Source organism: Topomyia yanbarensis, chromosome 2 (genome assembly GCF_030247195.1).
Source record: "Topomyia yanbarensis strain Yona2022 chromosome 2, ASM3024719v1, whole genome shotgun sequence".
Classification (NCBI taxonomy): domain Eukaryota; kingdom Metazoa; phylum Arthropoda; class Insecta; order Diptera; family Culicidae; genus Topomyia; species Topomyia yanbarensis.
Genome location: NC_080671.1, coordinates 313299790 through 313317972, shown reverse-complemented (window position 1 = coordinate 313317972; position 18183 = coordinate 313299790). Strand labels below are relative to the sequence as shown.

At 38.0% G+C, this 18183-nt stretch overlaps 4 protein-coding genes across 5 annotated transcripts in view; 3 read left to right on the top strand and 1 right to left on the bottom strand.

The window, feature by feature from the left end:
- Positions 1-18: 18 nt before the first annotated feature.
- Positions 19-3435, top strand: LOC131683585 (DALR anticodon-binding domain-containing protein 3). The gene is made up of 5 exons (XM_058965685.1): positions 19-705; positions 758-939; positions 1002-1135; positions 1187-1354; positions 3307-3435. The coding sequence occupies exons 1-5, from the start codon at positions 137-139 to the stop codon at positions 3424-3426; spliced, it is 1173 nt and encodes a 390-aa protein (XP_058821668.1). The 5' UTR covers positions 19-136; the 3' UTR covers positions 3427-3435.
- LOC131683584 (protein CLEC16A homolog) lies at positions 3138-10280 on the bottom strand. Of its 2 annotated transcripts, XM_058965684.1 has the most exons (10): positions 9907-10280; positions 9702-9841; positions 9268-9646; positions 8623-9200; positions 8350-8559; positions 7943-8062; positions 7633-7825; positions 7301-7566; positions 6650-7241; positions 3138-6594 (listed from the first exon to the last, which is right to left on the bottom strand). In XM_058965684.1, the coding sequence occupies exons 1-10, from the start codon at positions 10107-10109 to the stop codon at positions 6111-6113; spliced, it is 3165 nt and encodes a 1054-aa protein (XP_058821667.1). In that variant the 5' UTR covers positions 10110-10280; the 3' UTR covers positions 3138-6110. The 2 variants fall into 2 exon arrangements, with proteins under 2 accessions (XP_058821667.1, XP_058821666.1); XM_058965683.1 differs by having other exon boundaries at positions 8350-9200.
- A 122-nt stretch (positions 10281-10402) lies between these two features.
- On the top strand, positions 10403-11050 carry LOC131680571 (splicing factor 3B subunit 6). Its single transcript, XM_058961286.1, has 3 exons — positions 10403-10544; positions 10603-10721; positions 10777-11050. Exons 1-3 carry the CDS (start codon positions 10515-10517, stop codon positions 10997-10999), a joined length of 372 nt encoding a protein of 123 aa, XP_058817269.1. The 5' UTR covers positions 10403-10514; the 3' UTR covers positions 11000-11050.
- A 1514-nt stretch (positions 11051-12564) lies between these two features.
- Positions 12565-18183, top strand: part of LOC131683582 (protein NASP homolog) — a 37319-nt gene continuing 31700 nt past the window's right edge. The window contains exon 1 of the mRNA XM_058965675.1: positions 12565-12724. The gene's annotated coding sequence lies outside the window, so the exon portion shown is untranslated. The remainder of the gene's footprint in view (positions 12725-18183) is intronic.

Here is an 18183-nt window from a genome sequence, read left to right as displayed (position 1 = left end):
AGTAGTAACGCAAGCAAATAAAAATAAACAATGAAAGGAAAAGAGATTTGTGTCTGACCCGTTTGATTTCAAAACTGAATACAAAAGTTCTAAATTCAATTTGGATTTGCATTATTAACAAACCTATATAGATAAGATGGACATTTTGTCTAAATTTGAACAACAGGTAACAACTTATTTGCAAGGATACTTGAAACGTTATGTGATAAAATATCAAAACAAACGGCTAGCGGAAACCGGCGATATCGTAGTAAAACAAGCTGAATCCCGCGATGTCGATGCTGTCGAACTAGATGCTTTGATCGGCGAAAGTAAAGAGTGGGCAATATCCATAACGAAGGCACAAGCCACAAAGATTGCGATCAGTTTGTACCTCAACCGGGAAGCAGTCTATCGGACATTTATTTTACAGTACGCAAATAGAAATTTTGCATGTGCAGTTCGTACAAACGATCGAATATGTTTAATTTGCGATGTTGATGAAAAACGAGAAAATCTATCAATGGTTGACTTTAGGAGATTAGCAGTGAAAACTGTAGCAGATAGTTTGTTAAGGCTTGGTGGTTATAACGTATCCAACGAGTTGAATGATAGTGCTCAAACTATGATTATAACTGATAAGCGTTCCAAACAATCATCCAATAATTTGGAAATTTTGTGCGGTTCAGTTACTACATACGGAATAACTGCCACGGAATATATAAGGTAATTGTGGTTGTTTGTTCCCGAACAACTTAACTCAAAAACGTATTTCCAGTAAGCGTGCCAACGACATGCAACTTATAGCTCAGCACAAATATGGGATTCGCGTTAAAGATCATCGGCAGTTTCAGCAGACGATAGCTAGTCTAGGTCGTTCTGCAGCTATTGTGGATATGCTGGAGTCGAAAGTATCTAGTCCAATTGATATGAAGAAACAGAAAAATCAATCTAGTAAAGGTATGAATACTTGTTTACCAAACATACATTGAAATTCCATACCAAAAAATCTATCTTTTCAGGAGCCTCATTCATCCTGTATAACTATGCGCGTCTATCAGTCCTGTTCAACACATATAACGAGAAACAGAATGCAAATTATTATCCACAGTTACCGCCAATTTCGAAAATCGATTTTACGTTGCTCATAGAAGAGGTTAGTAAGCGATTTATCTTGCTTTTCTGTTGATCTAAAGTTTTATTTCAGGACGAGTGGCAACTATTCTGGGTCTATGTCGCTGGCTTTCCAGCAATGGTGAAACAAGCCTTGGGAGACGGACAATTGATGAGGTTTGCTCCTCATGTTGTACTAAGCTTCACTTCCGGGTTAGTAATATGCCTCAGCAAATACTATCGGCGTGTACGGATTTTAACGGTAAGTACATGAACTTCAGTGTAGCATTAGTAATACTTGAATTTTGTATTTGTTTATTAGAAGCAGTGATCCGTAAACACAGGCTTACAAACATAACATTCGAGCATATTTCTTTGGCAGCATTAACGGTCATTTAGAATATATTTTTAAGTGGGACTATTGTCGCATATGCGGTGATGGCGTCACAGACATGCGCAAATATACGGGGGATAGATTAAATACTAGTGAAAATTTATTCCCAAGCATGAGAGATGAGTTTTTGGGTTTTCTTATAACAACTGTGTCGCAAATCATGATTATATCTACAAAAATAATGCACGAAAATTAAAGTTACGTTCCGTTTATCCTCTCTCTCACGTCCTATGTCGTTCTCCTTACTGTTATTTTGGATTTCACTGTCGTGGTGTGCTTCACGTTTCAGAGTCACTACTTATAGTATAAACGTCATCTTTGTTGTTTACTACTTCGTTGGATATGCTGGTTGTTTGCTTTGAGCTACTAGGAACAACAATTATGGATTGAGATAAATGCTGCTCACAACCGCATGTCAGTCCCATGTTCTATGGGGTTCCCTATTTGCATGTGATCGACTTGCGATTATAGACAGTATGCCTACTATAAGTTTGTTGAAAGTCAATGGTAACCTATTTCCCGTAGCCGGTGCGATTGCTTTTTGTACGTCGTCTCCACCAGCGTCCATGTTTTCAATTCAATAAATTTAAACTATTCCTAAAGAAAATATACACGAATTTGGAATTAGTTGTGTCTCATCTACCAGATGTATAAGCTTAAATCCGCTGTTTGCTCAGAGATGGCGTTAGTGAGCGTATTTAGCTACCATAGAAACGTCATACGTTTTTTGTGAGTTCGACACCTCTTTGCATCAATCATTGCCAGATTTCCCATGAACATCGACCTGTACCTGTGTACAAAATTTGTTGCACGCGTTCAACCTTAAACATGCTTCGTCTTGATGTACAGGTTCGCCTCGAACATCGAACCCAAGCGAACGATGTGCAAACTCTAGTTCAAACATTCGTGTACGTACACCGGGTGCGTACACGAGAACGATTCGCACAAGGCAAAAACAGTCAACGCTAGTGATGATGAGAGTGAGAAAGAGAAAACTAGTGCCTAGAACCTACGTGTACGCACAGCGTGTACGTATATGGGGTTCGGTTGTACAGGCGAACATGTACACGTGCTTAGGTACGAAATAGCGTGTTTGAGTTCGTACACGAAGTGTGGGTTTAATATGAGCACAGAACCAGAGCGAACCTTGTGTGCGATGTGCATATGGGAAGACTGATCATTGCACATCATTAGTGGTTTCATATAACTTACATTTTCCTTGTGTAATCATGTCTAATTTTGTGCCACAAAGAGCATATGCTTTAATTTGAATAAATCGTCTTCCTAATCGCATCAAATTCTTGCGGAGGCGTGAAAAAAGCCAGGTTATGAACAAAGACATGAGAATCCCCCATCGCACATGTCAAATACGGTCCAAAACTACTTGGAGGCACTCAACTGGGAGGTACTACCTCAACCCGCTTATTCATTAGACCTGGTCCATTCCGATTATCATCTGTTTTCATCAATGGGTCACGCGCTCGAAGAACAGCACTTCGACTCGTACGAAGACGTCCAAAAAAGGCTTGACGAGTGGTTTGTCTCTTCTTTTGGAGTGGTATACACAAATTGCCCGAGAGATGGGAAAAACGTATAGCTAGCGAGGGAAAATACTTTAAATAAATTATTTTTTGACAAAAAAAACAGCGGATTCAAGCTTATACACCTGGTTTTATTAAAATAAGTAGTGATCATCAATTTTCGCATATTTTTTTCTTTGTACGCAACCCTTAATGACATAAAAAATCAAAACGAACGTCACATTTAATCAAATTCATCTCTTGTCACATTATTAATTATCTACTGTTTTCAATTTACAGGAAAATCGCGAGCATCTTCTATCAACTATGTTTGCAAGAATTCATCTGTTGCAATCTGTGTATACTGTTTTATCCACTTTACTCAAATTGTTGAACTTAGAGCCGGTTACAAAGATGTGAAGAAACGTGGTTTTATTATTAATAAGAGAATATCACTTCCAAACCTCCTTTAAGTTTTATATTAATCGTTATAGATAATACAGATCTAAACAAACATTTTAGTATGTGTTGAAGATTTTTTTGTATTATAAAGCTTTACAATCATTGGCCTCTTTTTCTGACGAGTAAGATCTAACCGAACCCAGAACAATCGACTTATAAACTACGCTATGTTCACCTCAACCTTGCAGAATTCTGACGTATGAATAAAGACCTAGTCAATGAAGAAAGAAAAGATGGGATACTTCATACCATTGACCCAGAAAAACACATGCTGCCAATTATGATCAGCTTTCGCCATATTTATTTGACATGTTGCCCTGGCTTGCGCAAGATGCGGATCTATTTATGTTCTAGGCGGCATCGTCAATGGTGCTTTTCACGCAACGAAGGATTACAAACGGAGCTCTTCCGTTGCAGTTCTTTGATTCTGAAATCATTGTCGCATATCAAGTTAAGTGCGTTGGGTAATTCTTGATTCAAAACTTAATTGGACGGCCACATCGATTTCAGAATCAAGACAGCTCGCATGATTTTCGGCAAATCTGGGGGTCTCGAACCCAAGTACAGTTCAGTGTATCTACGCAACAATTGATAGACCAATACTGGCATACGGGTGCTTTGTGTGGTGGTGGAAGGGAGAAGTCGTGACAATCTAATCAAAGTTAAACCATCTTCAGAGGATGGTCTTGACGGCGATGACTGGTGCGTTTACGACAACACCTGCTGCTGTTCTAGAGGCACTCTTGAACATAAAACCACTATACTGAAACAAAAAGCACTTTTTGAGCATACCGTCTTAGAGTTACTGTGTTCTGGAACGGTATTAGTTATAGAATGAGTATATATCGTGCAACTAGCTACACAAGATTGTTGCCCCAAATGAATGAGTATATACATGCTCCCAGTGACCTTACACTCACATGTAGTTTTCCTTTTAAAACTTTCAGCATAAGAAATCCTCCTCGCTAAGAATACTGTCTGGCTGGCTGAATGGAGCGGTTAGTTGAAGAATGCGCAGTTTGTTAAACTGAGGAAAGAGCTGGTGCTGGTGTCTATGAAATGAGATTAAACCAATCTCATTCGCTTGTAGAACAAGCGCTGTGACCAAATTCGTTGGTCCGTTCTTCCACTGTCGATAAGTTGAATAAAGCACAAAATTCGCTCTGGGGCTGCATCCAAACATGGCAACCATTGGCGTAGCTTGCAAACTTGCGTTCGAACAATTTTTTTGCCTGATTTGAGTCCGAAAATGTCAAAGAATTTGTTACATTTTTTCTGCACTCAAAAAAATTAAAACGTTGTGTCTATTGATTTTACACATTGATTTTTGCAATTAGCTGAGGCAGATACACACTATTTGCTGGCACATTATCCTAATGTGTGTATTTACAAGACATATTAATCTTACATTCGCATTTCATAACTATAAGGTACATAAAACCCGATTCTATAACAATACGCACAAATAACTTATGTGTGTGCATACATAGTTTATACAGTTGATACATAGAAGGTATGTGTGCGCGTGATAACATTAGCATTTCTTCTTCATATGCATTATATTCATATGCATATAGATCCATGGATTTTAAGTGTATTGAAGCAAATAGAATTAATGTTTGGATTTTTTTTCAGTGTAGCACAGTTGCATCAGGGTACTGACTGGACATTGCAAACTCAATTATCACATGGCTACTATTCAGCATACTGAGTATTATTCGTGTGATCTTTCCGAATCCGTTCGCGGAACTTAATATCATTTGATATGTAACTGTTTTGTAGTAATGCAATTGCGTATCCGGATTTTAGGTTCGCCATACATAGATGAACTTATGTACAGAGAGCTGAAACTCAAAGATATGCCTAAACCGCTATCCACACTACACCCATGTACTGGACGGAACAGAGGCGGGATCCGCCCATGCCGCATATTTTAATACCTCCTAACAGACCTTTTGCAATTCATTAACGCAGTTTTCGAAGCGCTAGGATTATCTTATATTACTCAATTATTGACATGAAGAAGAAAATCGTTCCATTTTTGTTATCTCCTCTGTTTACTTTTCTCCTTCATTTGTTTTCTCGAGCCTTTTCGTTGTTTTTCCTCTTTCTAATCATCGCCATTGTAAAGGAGTATCGAACGATGTCGAGCGCATACTGATTCGTCATTGGATGTCTGTTGCTGTGACCGCAACGCCCTCAACAGCCATAAGACGACGGGTGGTGGTGTGCTTATCCCTGTTCGTCACAGTATAAAAGCCCGACAGTGACAGGTATGCGATCTCCGAGCAAGCGTCATCATGATAACTTTAGAGCAGACAATCCAATGGAAAATAGGATTGACATCAGGATTTTTGTGCGCATTTAGCACCTTGTTTTACATCTTTACGTTTCTTATACATACTAAGAATACCAAATCATGTGATGTGATGGCCAGAAGATTAGAGAAGAAACTCCCCAACTCTTCTCGCACCGTTCCGAATGCAGGACTTTCGAAGCAAACTTTTAACTATTATATGAAACATAAATATGATCCTGTTATTCCACCTAAAAATAATCGTGTAGACACTAACGATTAAAATTTTGAATAGTCCCGAAAAAAATAACTACTAAATAACACTGAAGTACAAACACCATCCCAGTTAAACGGTTTCGATGGCGCCTCTTTTTTTCTGACGCTCCTCGCTAGCTATGAATGAAGTTTCCTCCGAAGTGGGACTCACCTCCACGGGTATAGCGATGGTTGCAGGATTCATACCAACAGTTACAATGGTGGGAACTGCATGCTCCTTTACTATGATACTTGTGTTTACATTCGTTTGGCTGTTACCTGCAGCGGATAACACACCGGTTGGTTCGAGACTTAGACGCGAAGGTGTATGAGAGCGGGAAGCTGCGTTTGATGAACCACGCGAGACAGGGCTGGAGTTCTGCGAACGGCGGAAGTCCTCTAGAGGAATTTCTTCCGATCGTGGCCTAAGAACACGAGGGCTTGATTCTCGCGACCGAGGTGTACCCGAGCGATTATGGGAAGAATCGCGTGGTTTTGCTGAGGTAACTGCGATTGGCTGACTGCTTTCTCGACGTGCAGGATTGGAGTTCTTACGGCGTGCTCCGGTAGCATCACTATAAAGAAATATTATTGTAAATATGTGTCGATGGTTGAAAAATATTTAATTACCCATCGATGGAACGGCTGGAATTGATTTGTACCCTACTCACGCTTCCGGATGGCATGCTATCTCTTCTCAAAGCAGCTGCTACACCTGGTACACGATTTGCTGTTGAAAACAAGGGGCGATGTTCCCGCTGCTGACGTCCAGCTCCTGGTCTTAAAATTGCACCGGATACAGAAGATCCACTAGTTCCTCTGAGTGCCGGAAAAGAAGCGTCGTTCATTTGTCCGGGTACCTCCAAGAGTTGAGCAATTTGAAACATTTTCTTCTGACGCGCTTTACTGCGACCTTTTGTGAGCCTTTGTTTGGCCGCCATGCAACGAATGTGATCATCAAACATGAACTTTGCCGAAAGTATTGGTGTTCGATTGTTTGTCGCACCACCTCGATGAATAGTGAGATGCAAACTTCTCGAGTCTTCTTTATCTCCGTTAACTTCTACGTCCTGCAAGAATCCAACAAATTTGGCAACACCCCATCCTAATCGTTTACTATCTGGTTCGACCAAGATGAGCTGCAGAATGTCCATCACGAGAAATCGACGATATTTTGTACCATCACGCATCAATACCGTGCATGCAATTAGGTCGCTGTTATCTGGAATTAACAATTGTTTTACACCAATCAATCTTTTCTACTAGTGCAAATCGACTTACTTAAATCCAGTGCATTCTCCACCTGTACACACTGGCTTAGGTTTGTCAGTGGCAGTTGAGTTTCTTTCTCCCCGGTAATACTTTGGCACATCCTTCGCAACATAAAGAATACACGAATGGCGCGACGTGCCTTTTCTACTTCTCCACAGGGTAATCGCCGAGTGAAGCTGATCCCGGTTAATGGTGTTCCAGTAGGTGGTAGCAAAATATTTGAGTCGTTGCATAAAAATTCCACATTCAGAGTGGATTTTACCATTTCGTTGTACCTAGAATAAAACAATTGCGTTATTAATAGAAGCACTTAAGCGACCAATGATTAAAGTAAATATTACTCATCCTCAAATAAATCCAGAAAAATGTCCTCCGATTTGTAAAAGTTCCTTAGAACGGTCATACTCTGATTGCGCGCAGAAAAAACTGAATGTTTGTGCTGCTCGCATATGTTGATGTTACTCGTGCCGATTCCAACAATTTGAGAAAACAACTTCAACGTAAGTTCGATTGTAACTAATCGAATACGACAGGCTGGAAGAGGTAGGTATAATTTGAATTCAATGTAGTGTAGAAGTTATGCGATAGGTTTACGTGATTAGTTAAAATATAAATTTGCAAATTGAAGTAGCTCATAAACGTTCTACTTACATGGTTGATTGGAGAGAGTAATGATCTGGAGTAGTTTTTCTAAGAGTATTACATTATACTTGGAGCAGCCACTCGGTGAAGAGCGGCTCAGAACAATCTCAAGCCACTCTGAATTAACACCTACAAATAAAAAAATAAAATGTATATTTTGCGCATCTTGTAACAATTTTCTATATATTTTTAAGGACAATATTAATTGTATATTACAGAAGAGAAGTCAACCAACCATCTACCGTTTTAATACCAGAAGTTTGAGTTCCACGAAAATGTGCATAGTCAGGATTTGAGCAGACAGTTATGCGTAACAGGGCGAGTAGCGTGAATAAGCGAAAATGAAATTATCGTTTAGCGCCATCATATCTAAGTTACAGAAACACTAGTGCTATGCACATACGAATCATCGTTACCTTTGTTATTTGCCAGTGCATACAGCAAACATAGAGCCAGTAAGGCTAAATAATCGTTCTCTGTGCAGTCCAATGATGAAAGGACCATATCCAGGAAAGGTCTGTTAAATTCAGGAGTTCGATATGCAATGAGGAGTAGTTTTTCTTTTTCTTCATCTGTGATGTTCACCTTTTCTATTTCATCCGACAGGGTTGGTGGGCTCGGCGAGTCTTCGGAAAATAAAAAGAAAATAATTATCATCATACTAGTCTTTGAATTGAAAAACATAATACCCGATGCGTGAGGTTCATTGGCGGTCGATGTGCTGCTACTGCTATTAGCATCTTCCGCACTGGGATCATAGTTGTACGAGCTGGATGATGCAACTGAACTTTCCAGTGCCTCTTCCAAACTTTCGACGGGTTGACCAAATCCTAGCGCTACAACTTCTCGGTTGTCAATGTAGGCGTTTAGAATTTGTGCAGCACCTTCTTTAAAAACGGTATGGTCTGCATTCAGAATGACCCAGGTGAGCGCGTTGATCAAAGGCCGATGCGTAATCACAAGAAAAACGAGAGACAACAGAAACAGCGCTACCACGCTTGATACACGTGGATTATTCAGTTCTTTGATATCGATGTCCACCACCTTGTTCAGCACGGCGGCAAGATTCCTAGTTACAACGGCCATCGAGATAGGCGGGCTAGGTGTCAGGGAAAATATATACAATGGTACCAACAACTTGTGCAACAAATGCTCCGTGAGAACAGCATTAAGATCGGGAATATCCAAACACAGAATGTCGTTTAGGTAGTGTAAGTGATCGAGATGTTCAGCTACAAGATTGGCTAGACGGTGTTGAGATTGGTGACTGAAATGAGCAAACAGCGTTGAATAATTAAATTTACATTTATAAGAGCAACCAATTTTGTACTCACTCTGTGTCATTCCGAACACAGGCATCAAGCTCTAGTATGTGTTTTCCGATGAACCAGACTAAATTACTAAAGTAAGGAGCTGCCGTTTTATCCCGAATAAACTGTAGCATATTTGGATTCTGCACTTTGTACACGTTTAGTGTAATGGTACGAACGGCAATGCGTACCATCGATTCCGGATGATTAAAGAACTTGATAGCTTCCGTATAGAGAGGAAAATCGTTCGTATGTTCGTTGTAGAAGAAATGTATTGTATGCGTGTTCAGTTTCAAGCTGAGCGTCTTCAAAAAGAGAATGTAATATCCCATTACGTCTTCATCGGAAAAATCGAACTTGTGAACGATTATCGAATTCACCAAGTTGTTACTCAGCAGGTAATCTGAAAAACAAACATTTCCTTATTCTTTGTCAAACTGATAATAGAAAGTACTCACAAAGGGACGTCTCATTACGAATGTTTTCGAAGAGGATGTTCAAAGTTTGAAGAAGCTGAACACACACGAAACTGGATCCCCCACTTTTCTGTCGCATAATGTGGAGGAAGTACGATAGCATGTTTTTTTCAAGAAAGAAACTAGATAGAACAAAACAATAATTAGTTGAAGGCCATCGTATTTTTTTCCTTCTATGGACACTCACTCGAACACGGATGAATCGTTTTGATCGCCCCATATCAGAATCTCCGCTATGCAACGCAAGGACTCCACCAATAGACCACGGTTGCTTTCGGACACCGTAGTATTGCGTTCCAGTACACTGTACAAGTATTTTAGATGGTCCAGTGAGAGGCGATTCTTCGGACGGTTCCAGCCTCCACCGAACCAACTTCTGCTACGAAACATTTTGTTCGCTTATATATCACACTTTTTCGGCTCACATCAGGGAAATTATTTCTTGTACCACGAGGAAATTATTGGACTTGATTCTAACATTTTTATCAGTAAAATAATGTTCACACAATAAATTTTCTTCAACGATTAAGTGACATCTGACATCTATAACGCAAACAGTGATGAACTATGGGAATGTGTCAAAAATGGTAAAAAGCATTTGCAAAAGAAGGCACACTTGGGGTTTGTTCTCTAATAGATTCGAGTAACGCTTGTAACGTTGAATTTTTGTTTTGACAATTAATTTTGACGCTTCTTTCTTTCTCTTTTGTAAACAGTTGGTGATCATAAACAACCGCGGTTCCGTTAATAAAAAAGTTTAATATATCTTATTTCAACTATACATCATCTTTTGATATGGCGCTGGCTTTACAGAAACGAAACAACGTATGAAAAAGCTCGATAAAAAGATTGCACGCATTCTACTTTCATTTTTTAATTGCAGGTGCGACTGCCCCCGGAAGTCAACCGAGTTTTGTATGTTCGTAATCTTCCCTACAAGATTACCTCCGATGAAATGTATGATATTTTTGGTAAATATGGTGCTATCCGGCAGATCCGAGTGTAAGTTGTTAGACAGTAGAATAATGCATTGCAATAACAATGTGATTCATTTTAGAGGTAACACTCCGGAAACGCGTGGAACAGCCTTTGTAGTGTATGAGGATATATTTGATGCCAAGAACGCATGCGACCACCTGTCCGGATTCAATGTATGTAATCGGTATCTGGTGGTACTCTATTACCAATCAACGAAAGCTTTCAAGAGGTTAGACGTAGACAAAAAACAGGAAGAGCTGGATCAGATGAAGGCGAAGTACAATATTAATTTCGACGAGTAATATGTAATTTAATACGCTGCTAATAAAACTTGGCAATAATGGAAAATTATAGATGCAATCGTTCTAAAGATAAAATCTGCTGAGAGCCAGTATCACCATGCACATGTCTACTCAGTTGAATTTTACGTTGGCGATTCTCTGAAATAATTAAATTTATCATGCATGTTTCCTTCACACAATTTAATCAATGCTTCTTGCGCATGTGAGAGATGAAACAGCACACCAAAGGAATAACCAACTAACTTCTCTGTTGATCATCGTTGATTTCAAAACATTTCCTATAAACTTATTCAGCTGAGTTGCTTTTGTACCGTTTTTATGTTTGAATTGGGAGGTATACAAATCGATTACATGGCGAATTAGGAGGCAAACCGAGATTAAAGAAGCTTTTAACCCTCTCCCTCTTTTTCGGGTTAGAAAAATATCCTTATGTGCGGATTTGTGTGAGTCAAACCCAGGTGAGCTGCGTACAAGGTAATCGATTTACCAACACGCTATGTCCGCCCTTCAAATGCGAGATCTCAGTGTGCGTATTTTAAAGATATCTCAATAATGATTGATGATGGTCAATGAAAATCCCACAAAGTCACAAATAACTTGAGGAACGTACCGATTGTGCCATCAGCTCGGGATATCTTCCCTCAAGAGTATTTTAAGTTATTCACAAGTTTGAAAGTTATTTAAGGCTGCGAGATACTTTATCTATAAGTTGGTTGGTCTCACTGCTTCGGCCCTGCTTCATCGGAACACGTTCATGACTTTTATATTTGTTTGCAACGTACAAGCAGAGTTGCTAGAATTTTTGACGAAAAATCGGGCAGCTAAAAACAATGAAACGAAATCTGTAGTGAAATTTGAGGTAACTCGACTAAATGCTTTTTATATTTTACTATTCGTGGACCATACATCCAGTATGTGTGACAGTAGTTTTGACAACATACCAATCGCCAACCACATAGTATAGATCGATAATGTGTTATATTGTGGTAAACGCCGTCTGCTGAAGAAAGTTTTGTTCACGCTAAATGGACTTATCCATATTGTAAGGATTTTGGATCAGGGTAAACAGATATACGAGTGACAAAGACCATCAGAGCAGTATTAGTCTCCGGCACAAAAGTACAATGTAGTAAACAATTCTTCCACTTAGCATACACAGAAGGTATTGGAAATGGTAACTAAAACGAGTTTCTTTAATAGTTAAATTCAAATGATGGAATATGTCAGTAGTATATGTAACAAAAATGAAAATGAAAAAAAAAGTTGATCAAAACATAGATTATTAGAACAACATTAAATTTTATATTTCAATGAAAAAGTTTTTAGCTTTATTAATTTTTCTGGTAGCATTATTTTAATTTCAACTTATTATTAACAATGGGACGATACATTTTTTATCGTAGTAATAAATGAATATTATTGAATAGATTAGCTGTGATTATTTATTGAATTCGTTCAATAGTTTTATCAAACCATCTTTTTCTACGAAAAAACTTTTAGTGAATTTGGCGATATTATGAAATACAATCCGGCCACCCTGTTTGTGAACGCGCCATTTGTCATTTTTGTGCGGCGTCTTGTAGTTTGTCTGCTGTTTCGCAAGTGCTTTGTGTGTTATAAATTGGAATATTTCTATTGAAATATTAATTACTATTTAGATTTTCGACATTTTTGTTGAGCTGCTCTGTTCGAAATTCTGTTCAAATTTACATATAACATAAACCGGTAAGTTGCTACGTTTTATTACTAAACCAGCTGGTGTAAAACGCCGGGAATCGGTTCATCAAAGGAAATTGACCTTTAAAAATAGCTGTGCGTAGTGTTGAGCTATTGGTAATCTAAAACCGCGAGATTCACCCTGTCCCAAATTATTTCAATTGTTTTTGGTTGAATCCGTTCTTTATAAAAAAAATAACATCTTACATTGACATTATCTTTGCCGGAAAAAATATACCTTAACCCTTAAAAACCCAATGTGTAGATTTATAACGTAATTACTACTAAGCATAATTCAATTTTTCTATCTGTTTTATGTCCATTTACGATGTAAAGGGTTTGTTCATTTACGATGTGAAGAGTAAAGCTAAAGTAACCAGATGAAGAATGCGGGACGCACCCGAGAAACCTATTAGATGTATGTTTCCTAAACACTTGCACAAGACAGACACTTCCTTGGACACTTCGCAGATTCAAAAGCTTACTCCTACTGGTAGTTGACATAGTAACTGTGAGAATCAGATTAAATTGGTTTAATTTATACGTTTCCGGCTCGGAAATCGAAACAAAAAGTTTTAGGAGTATTTTCCGTGACGTCTAACAATGCATAACAAGTCCCTGAAATCTGGGACTGTCCCGCCCAATCGGGAACGTCTGGTCACTTTAGGTTATGCACAGTAAGTTTACGTCGGAAAAGTCAGAATTTCGGCTGGCTCTATCTAGTACCCCGCTCCAGTTTCTTTGATCTGACAAATGGTAAAGCCATAAGGGTATCGTTCATGCTAAATAAATTACAATTAGTCCGAGTTCCGACCAATTTTCTGGCTGGACATACTGGGCAGTACAGCTACTGTTTCAGAACTGGGCTAAAACGTCGGATGGAATTCGCTATTTGAACGAACGTGTAGAAGGTTAATAATCAACGGAATGTCGATGTTAAAGAATTGAGAATGGTTCCATTTTTTTTTCAATAATGTGCCTATTTTCACCATATTAGGGAGTGTGTCTCATTTATTAATCGCGCGGCCTATAATCGATGGAATACGTATAAATTCGCATCAACAGCTTTGCTTCGTTGTTAAGAACAAAAATAACACAAATCATGAGCGTTTTTTCAAAAAGACATCTACAATGAGTGACTCTCTTTGTTTACTTTCTCTTTCGATTTTTACGGCGCCACTATACTGCCGTGATACGCATAACAGTCCCACCTGCATAGGAAACCCATAGCAAATGGGACTGTTATGCGGATCACGGCAGTATAGCACGTTTCACTTATTTTACAGTACAGATATAAAGACGGTGGTTATGCAAAGAGTTGAGGGATAAATGTTAAAGCGACCGAATTATTAACGGAAGAGAAAGTAAACAAAGAGTGTCACTCATTGTAGATATGTCGTTTTGAATAAAAGGTCTAGAAATGTCATAAAAATTGTGAAACGCTCGTGTTTGAGCGCAACGAAGACTCGAATCGAGTGTCGCAGTTGTTTTACTATCATTTGGCCCAACGCGTGGAAAAAGATTCAGACCTTACTCCAAGCAACGGCTTCAAATCTAGCCAAACATGTCAAATGGTCCTAAGTGCAATTGACAATTTTGCTGCAGAGGTATCAGAGATCGATTCCAATTGTGCTCGATAGGTAGACTTTTTTGACTTCACTCTTTGCGCAACTGTTCTCTATCAACTGTGGTAATCGACTTCAAACTGTAGCACTTTGTACTAGGGGCCCTTACACGCACAATAAAAATGGTGTTTCTAACTAATGACATTACTGGAATTCCGTTATTACTTGCCTTACACGATCATTAAGACCCCATAAGAAACGGTTGTTTCAAAATCGTTCAATGAAAGTTGTGCATTGGAACAACATTGGACGATGTTGATATTGAAACATTTTTGGGCTTCTCAGTGGGAAATGATATTACTGCTCATTAATGACATTACTAATGCCTCGTGTAAGGGTGCCTCTAGTAACATTTTTGAAGTATCTACAGTAATGTTTCGATTATATCACGGTCGGTCTGTATTTTAGCTTGATATATTTGAAGCGTAATATATTCAAAACAAAAAAAATTACATTCAAGCACTACTCATGTATTTCTATAAACAAAATGTAACAAAAACATAAAGTTGGTCAAAAGAATAAATCATAGGGTAATGAGCCTATTTTTGCCATGCTTGTATAATCACACTACCCATTTGAAGCCGTTGGCTAGAGCAGCGTCTGCCATCTTTGTTCAACGCATTAGGTAAAACGGTATGGCACCAGTGGATATTTTTTCCCCACACAGGTTCACTGTACGTATCCCGTACCGTTTCTTAACATTGTTAAACCATCCAAAACTAAACTTGAAGGAATCTGGCACGTTAAGGTTTTGGACAAATATCTTGACTATTAAAATCAGTGTATTCTAGGAGACTACGATTCTGTTCTCGTTACTACAACATCCATAGAAACAGTCTCATCTCCAATTGTTGATGTTATCCTTTCAAAAGAAAAGTATTCGCATCGATTCAAGAGAAAATGCATATCTTGCGTATTTTGTTTTTCTCATTATTTTGTTAGACTTTCCTGCGGATATCCAAAAATTTAAAAAAGAAGTCGATTTATTTACCTGCTACACCAGACGGTTTCTCCAGACGGTCCCTAAAGGACACGGCAAATAAGTTACGAAGAATTTAAAAGTAAAATTGAAATCGGCCGAAGGAAATTTCGGCAATCCTAGTCATTGCAACAACGTCTTGCGAAAACATGATTTCGAGATTATTCACGTTTAAAGTTTCGCGCCACGCCCTCCACTCACTTAAAGTAACAAGATAAACAGCGCTATTACTTTGCTTCTACTACTTAGACACCTATAAAAATTTCAGATGCTTTCTTAAGAATCTATGCTTTAAGATAAAATAATAAAAAAGTTCGACTTTTTGACCGACCTCATCATATATAAACCCTTAACGAAATAGTCCGAAACCTAATAATAGGCTCATTACCCTACATGTAAATAAGCAAATCAATTGTAAAAAAATCCTAAAAGTGCCCGGACACAAAGTGTGCCTTGTCTGTTTTTCAAAAAGCGTGATATAATCGAGATAAAACCGTGATATAATCGAGAGTGATATAAACGAGTATTGATATAAACACATAGTGATATAATCGAAACATTACTGTACCTTTATTATATTCCACACGGCTTTGTCCTTTTATGTAACGCCCCGCGGAAGAATAATTATTAAAATGCCTATTCGAACGGCATTCATATTTCTACTGGAGGTCGCACACCTGAAAACTTTGATCTAAAATGAAGACAGAGTGAGCACTTCGCTAAATCACAATATCTAGCAAGATATGTATATCCTGATTCATTTCCCTATCTACTAACACCAATCCTATCCTGCGCCACTTGTGGATGATACAGAGAATTCCTCGGTCATTATACTCACAAGTGTTGAACTAACATTCCTTCCCATCCGAGCATTGACTTGCATGGGCGTGGGCATCTATGTTATTGATCATACTATAATCTAAGTTTCTTTAGGTTGCACGTTGTACTACTCCCAAGTATCATACATATGATGTACTACCCCCAAGTATCATAGAATTGGTTCGACTGTTCAAAAAATTATTTTAATCTGTGATTACGAATCAATTAGTTCACAGTTCATCTACTTCTCAATAGAGTGCGCGTTAGATGTTTCGTTGAGTTCAAAAGGAAAACAGAAATAGTTGAAAAGTAGTAAGTCGAAACGCCAGTTATCTTGTTGTTTCCACTCTATTTTCTCATACGCGTATTGTAAATATAAGGAAAATGTCGAATGAGCCGTTTTTTTGTTTCTATATTTTTTATTAATACGACGTAAAACTTGTAACTTAAAAATTGTTTTTTTTTCGAATTCCTATTAGTTTTGTACCACTTTGTGATTACTTTATCGGTAAGTAATTAGCGTATTGTCATTTACAACAGGTAGGTTACTATTTTTTTTGCTCTGTGAGTGGTGTCGGGATACAGTTTTGTTTATCGTTCCAATACAATTTCCATTTTCAGTTGGAAATGAATGGTAATTATCTCTCTGCATAAGCGTTAGATGTTTTATTCGAAAAACGATTACGAGAATAATTAATTTTTCAAGCACGTAAGTGAAATAACACATTCATTTAAAAAAGTCGGACATAGGTCCCTTTTATATAAGTTGTAAAAATAACAATAAAAATATTGCTTACGACATTTTGCTACGCGCGCATCTCCACATTGAAGCGGTTCTAATAATGATGGATGGTGGGAAATCAAAAGGACGTATGCATTATTTGGCAAAATATGGTTAATAAAACATGTACGACGTTTTTCAATTTTATTAATAACTAGTTAATACCCATCGCGCGTTGCTGCGACTTTCAACGAAATAGAAGGAAAACACAATTTGTTCCGAAGTGCCATCTGACGAGCAGATAATTCCCAGCCAATAGCAATAGCAATAGCAAACACGCTCCATAACAAATGCCTACTATGTATAAATTTTGACGACAATCGATTAAGCCGTTTAAACATGCGAATAAAAAATAGATTACCGAATAAGATGAAAAAATAAATAAAATTCTCCTTTTACTTCATAAGCCGATAGAGCTCATCTTTCTAAATGTAGCAATATATATGTTCAACCTTTAAAATCTGAGTGTAATTTTTAATTGATTTTCTAAAAAATGTAAACACGTCCTCGTTTGACACTATCGATCTTCCTTGACAGTGGATCCAGCGAATCCACTTGGGTTAACATTTTTGACAGTTATCCCAGCAAAAGAATAGGGATCAAGGTAGTGCAATGGAAGTTGTGGTCGTGATAATTCAATTTTGTGCAATAGTTTTTATTTGTTATTTTGCGTACAAAAAAGTGCAAAAAAGTTCACTTACGTATTTTGAACATCATCTGCATCGGAAAAAAATCCAAAGCAGCATTTGACTTAACCCTTAAAGGCGCAAACCAATTTTTTTCAAATATGCTGACAATTGTCTCACAGTTTTAATACGTTACTATGATAATTTTGAGATGGTTTTCGGAATGTTGCTTTAAAACAACATTGCGCATTTAAGGGTTAATGACCCAATTCAGCGAACAATATTGTCGAATTAGGAACATATGATGCTTATGAACAAGTGTGTTGGTATAAATTGGGTGGCATGTTTCTTTTGAGGTTCAACTGAAGGGGCCTTGAACATTTTGAAAATCATTTACAGTATTGTGTGCGGATAACAATGTCAGTTATGAATTAGCATTTCCATGGGGCGTTTGTTTGACAATTCATGGGCAACTGACATCCCTATCTCTACATACAGAGTTTGACAATAGACAACATCGTTTTTCTACCGATCGATGGGTGTCCGTTGAACAACGTCAAAATTGCTTGAAATGTCATTAACAAACAGCAGAAGCAGTAAACAAAGAAAAATATTGCACACTTTCTTTGATTTGTGGC

Excerpts from the sequence above, each read along its gene's own strand:
- LOC131683585 (XM_058965685.1), top strand. The coding sequence starts at position 137 with ATGGACATTTTGTCTAAATTTGAACAACAGGTAACAACTTATTTGCAA. Across the intron at positions 940-1,001 it reads GAAAAATCAATCTAGTAAAG|GAGCCTCATTCATCCTGTAT; the intron begins GTATGAATACTT and ends CTATCTTTTCAG. Across the intron at positions 1,355-3,306 it reads GGCGTGTACGGATTTTAACG|GAAAATCGCGAGCATCTTCT; the intron begins GTAAGTACATGA and ends TTCAATTTACAG.
- LOC131683584 (XM_058965683.1), bottom strand. The coding sequence starts at position 10,109 with ATGTTTCGTAGCAGAAGTTGGTTCGGTGGAGGCTGGAACCGTCCGAAG. Across the intron at positions 9,647-9,701 it reads TCGTAATGAGACGTCCCTTT|ATTACCTGCTGAGTAACAAC; the intron begins GTGAGTACTTTC and ends TTTGTTTTTCAG. Across the intron at positions 7,567-7,632 it reads CTGGATTTATTTGAGGATGA|GTACAACGAAATGGTAAAAT; the intron begins GTAATATTTACT and ends GTTTTATTCTAG.
- LOC131680571 (XM_058961286.1), top strand. The coding sequence starts at position 10,515 with ATGGCGCTGGCTTTACAGAAACGAAACAAC. Across the intron at positions 10,545-10,602 it reads CTTTACAGAAACGAAACAAC|GTGCGACTGCCCCCGGAAGT; the intron begins GTATGAAAAAGC and ends TTTTAATTGCAG. Across the intron at positions 10,722-10,776 it reads GCTATCCGGCAGATCCGAGT|AGGTAACACTCCGGAAACGC; the intron begins GTAAGTTGTTAG and ends GATTCATTTTAG.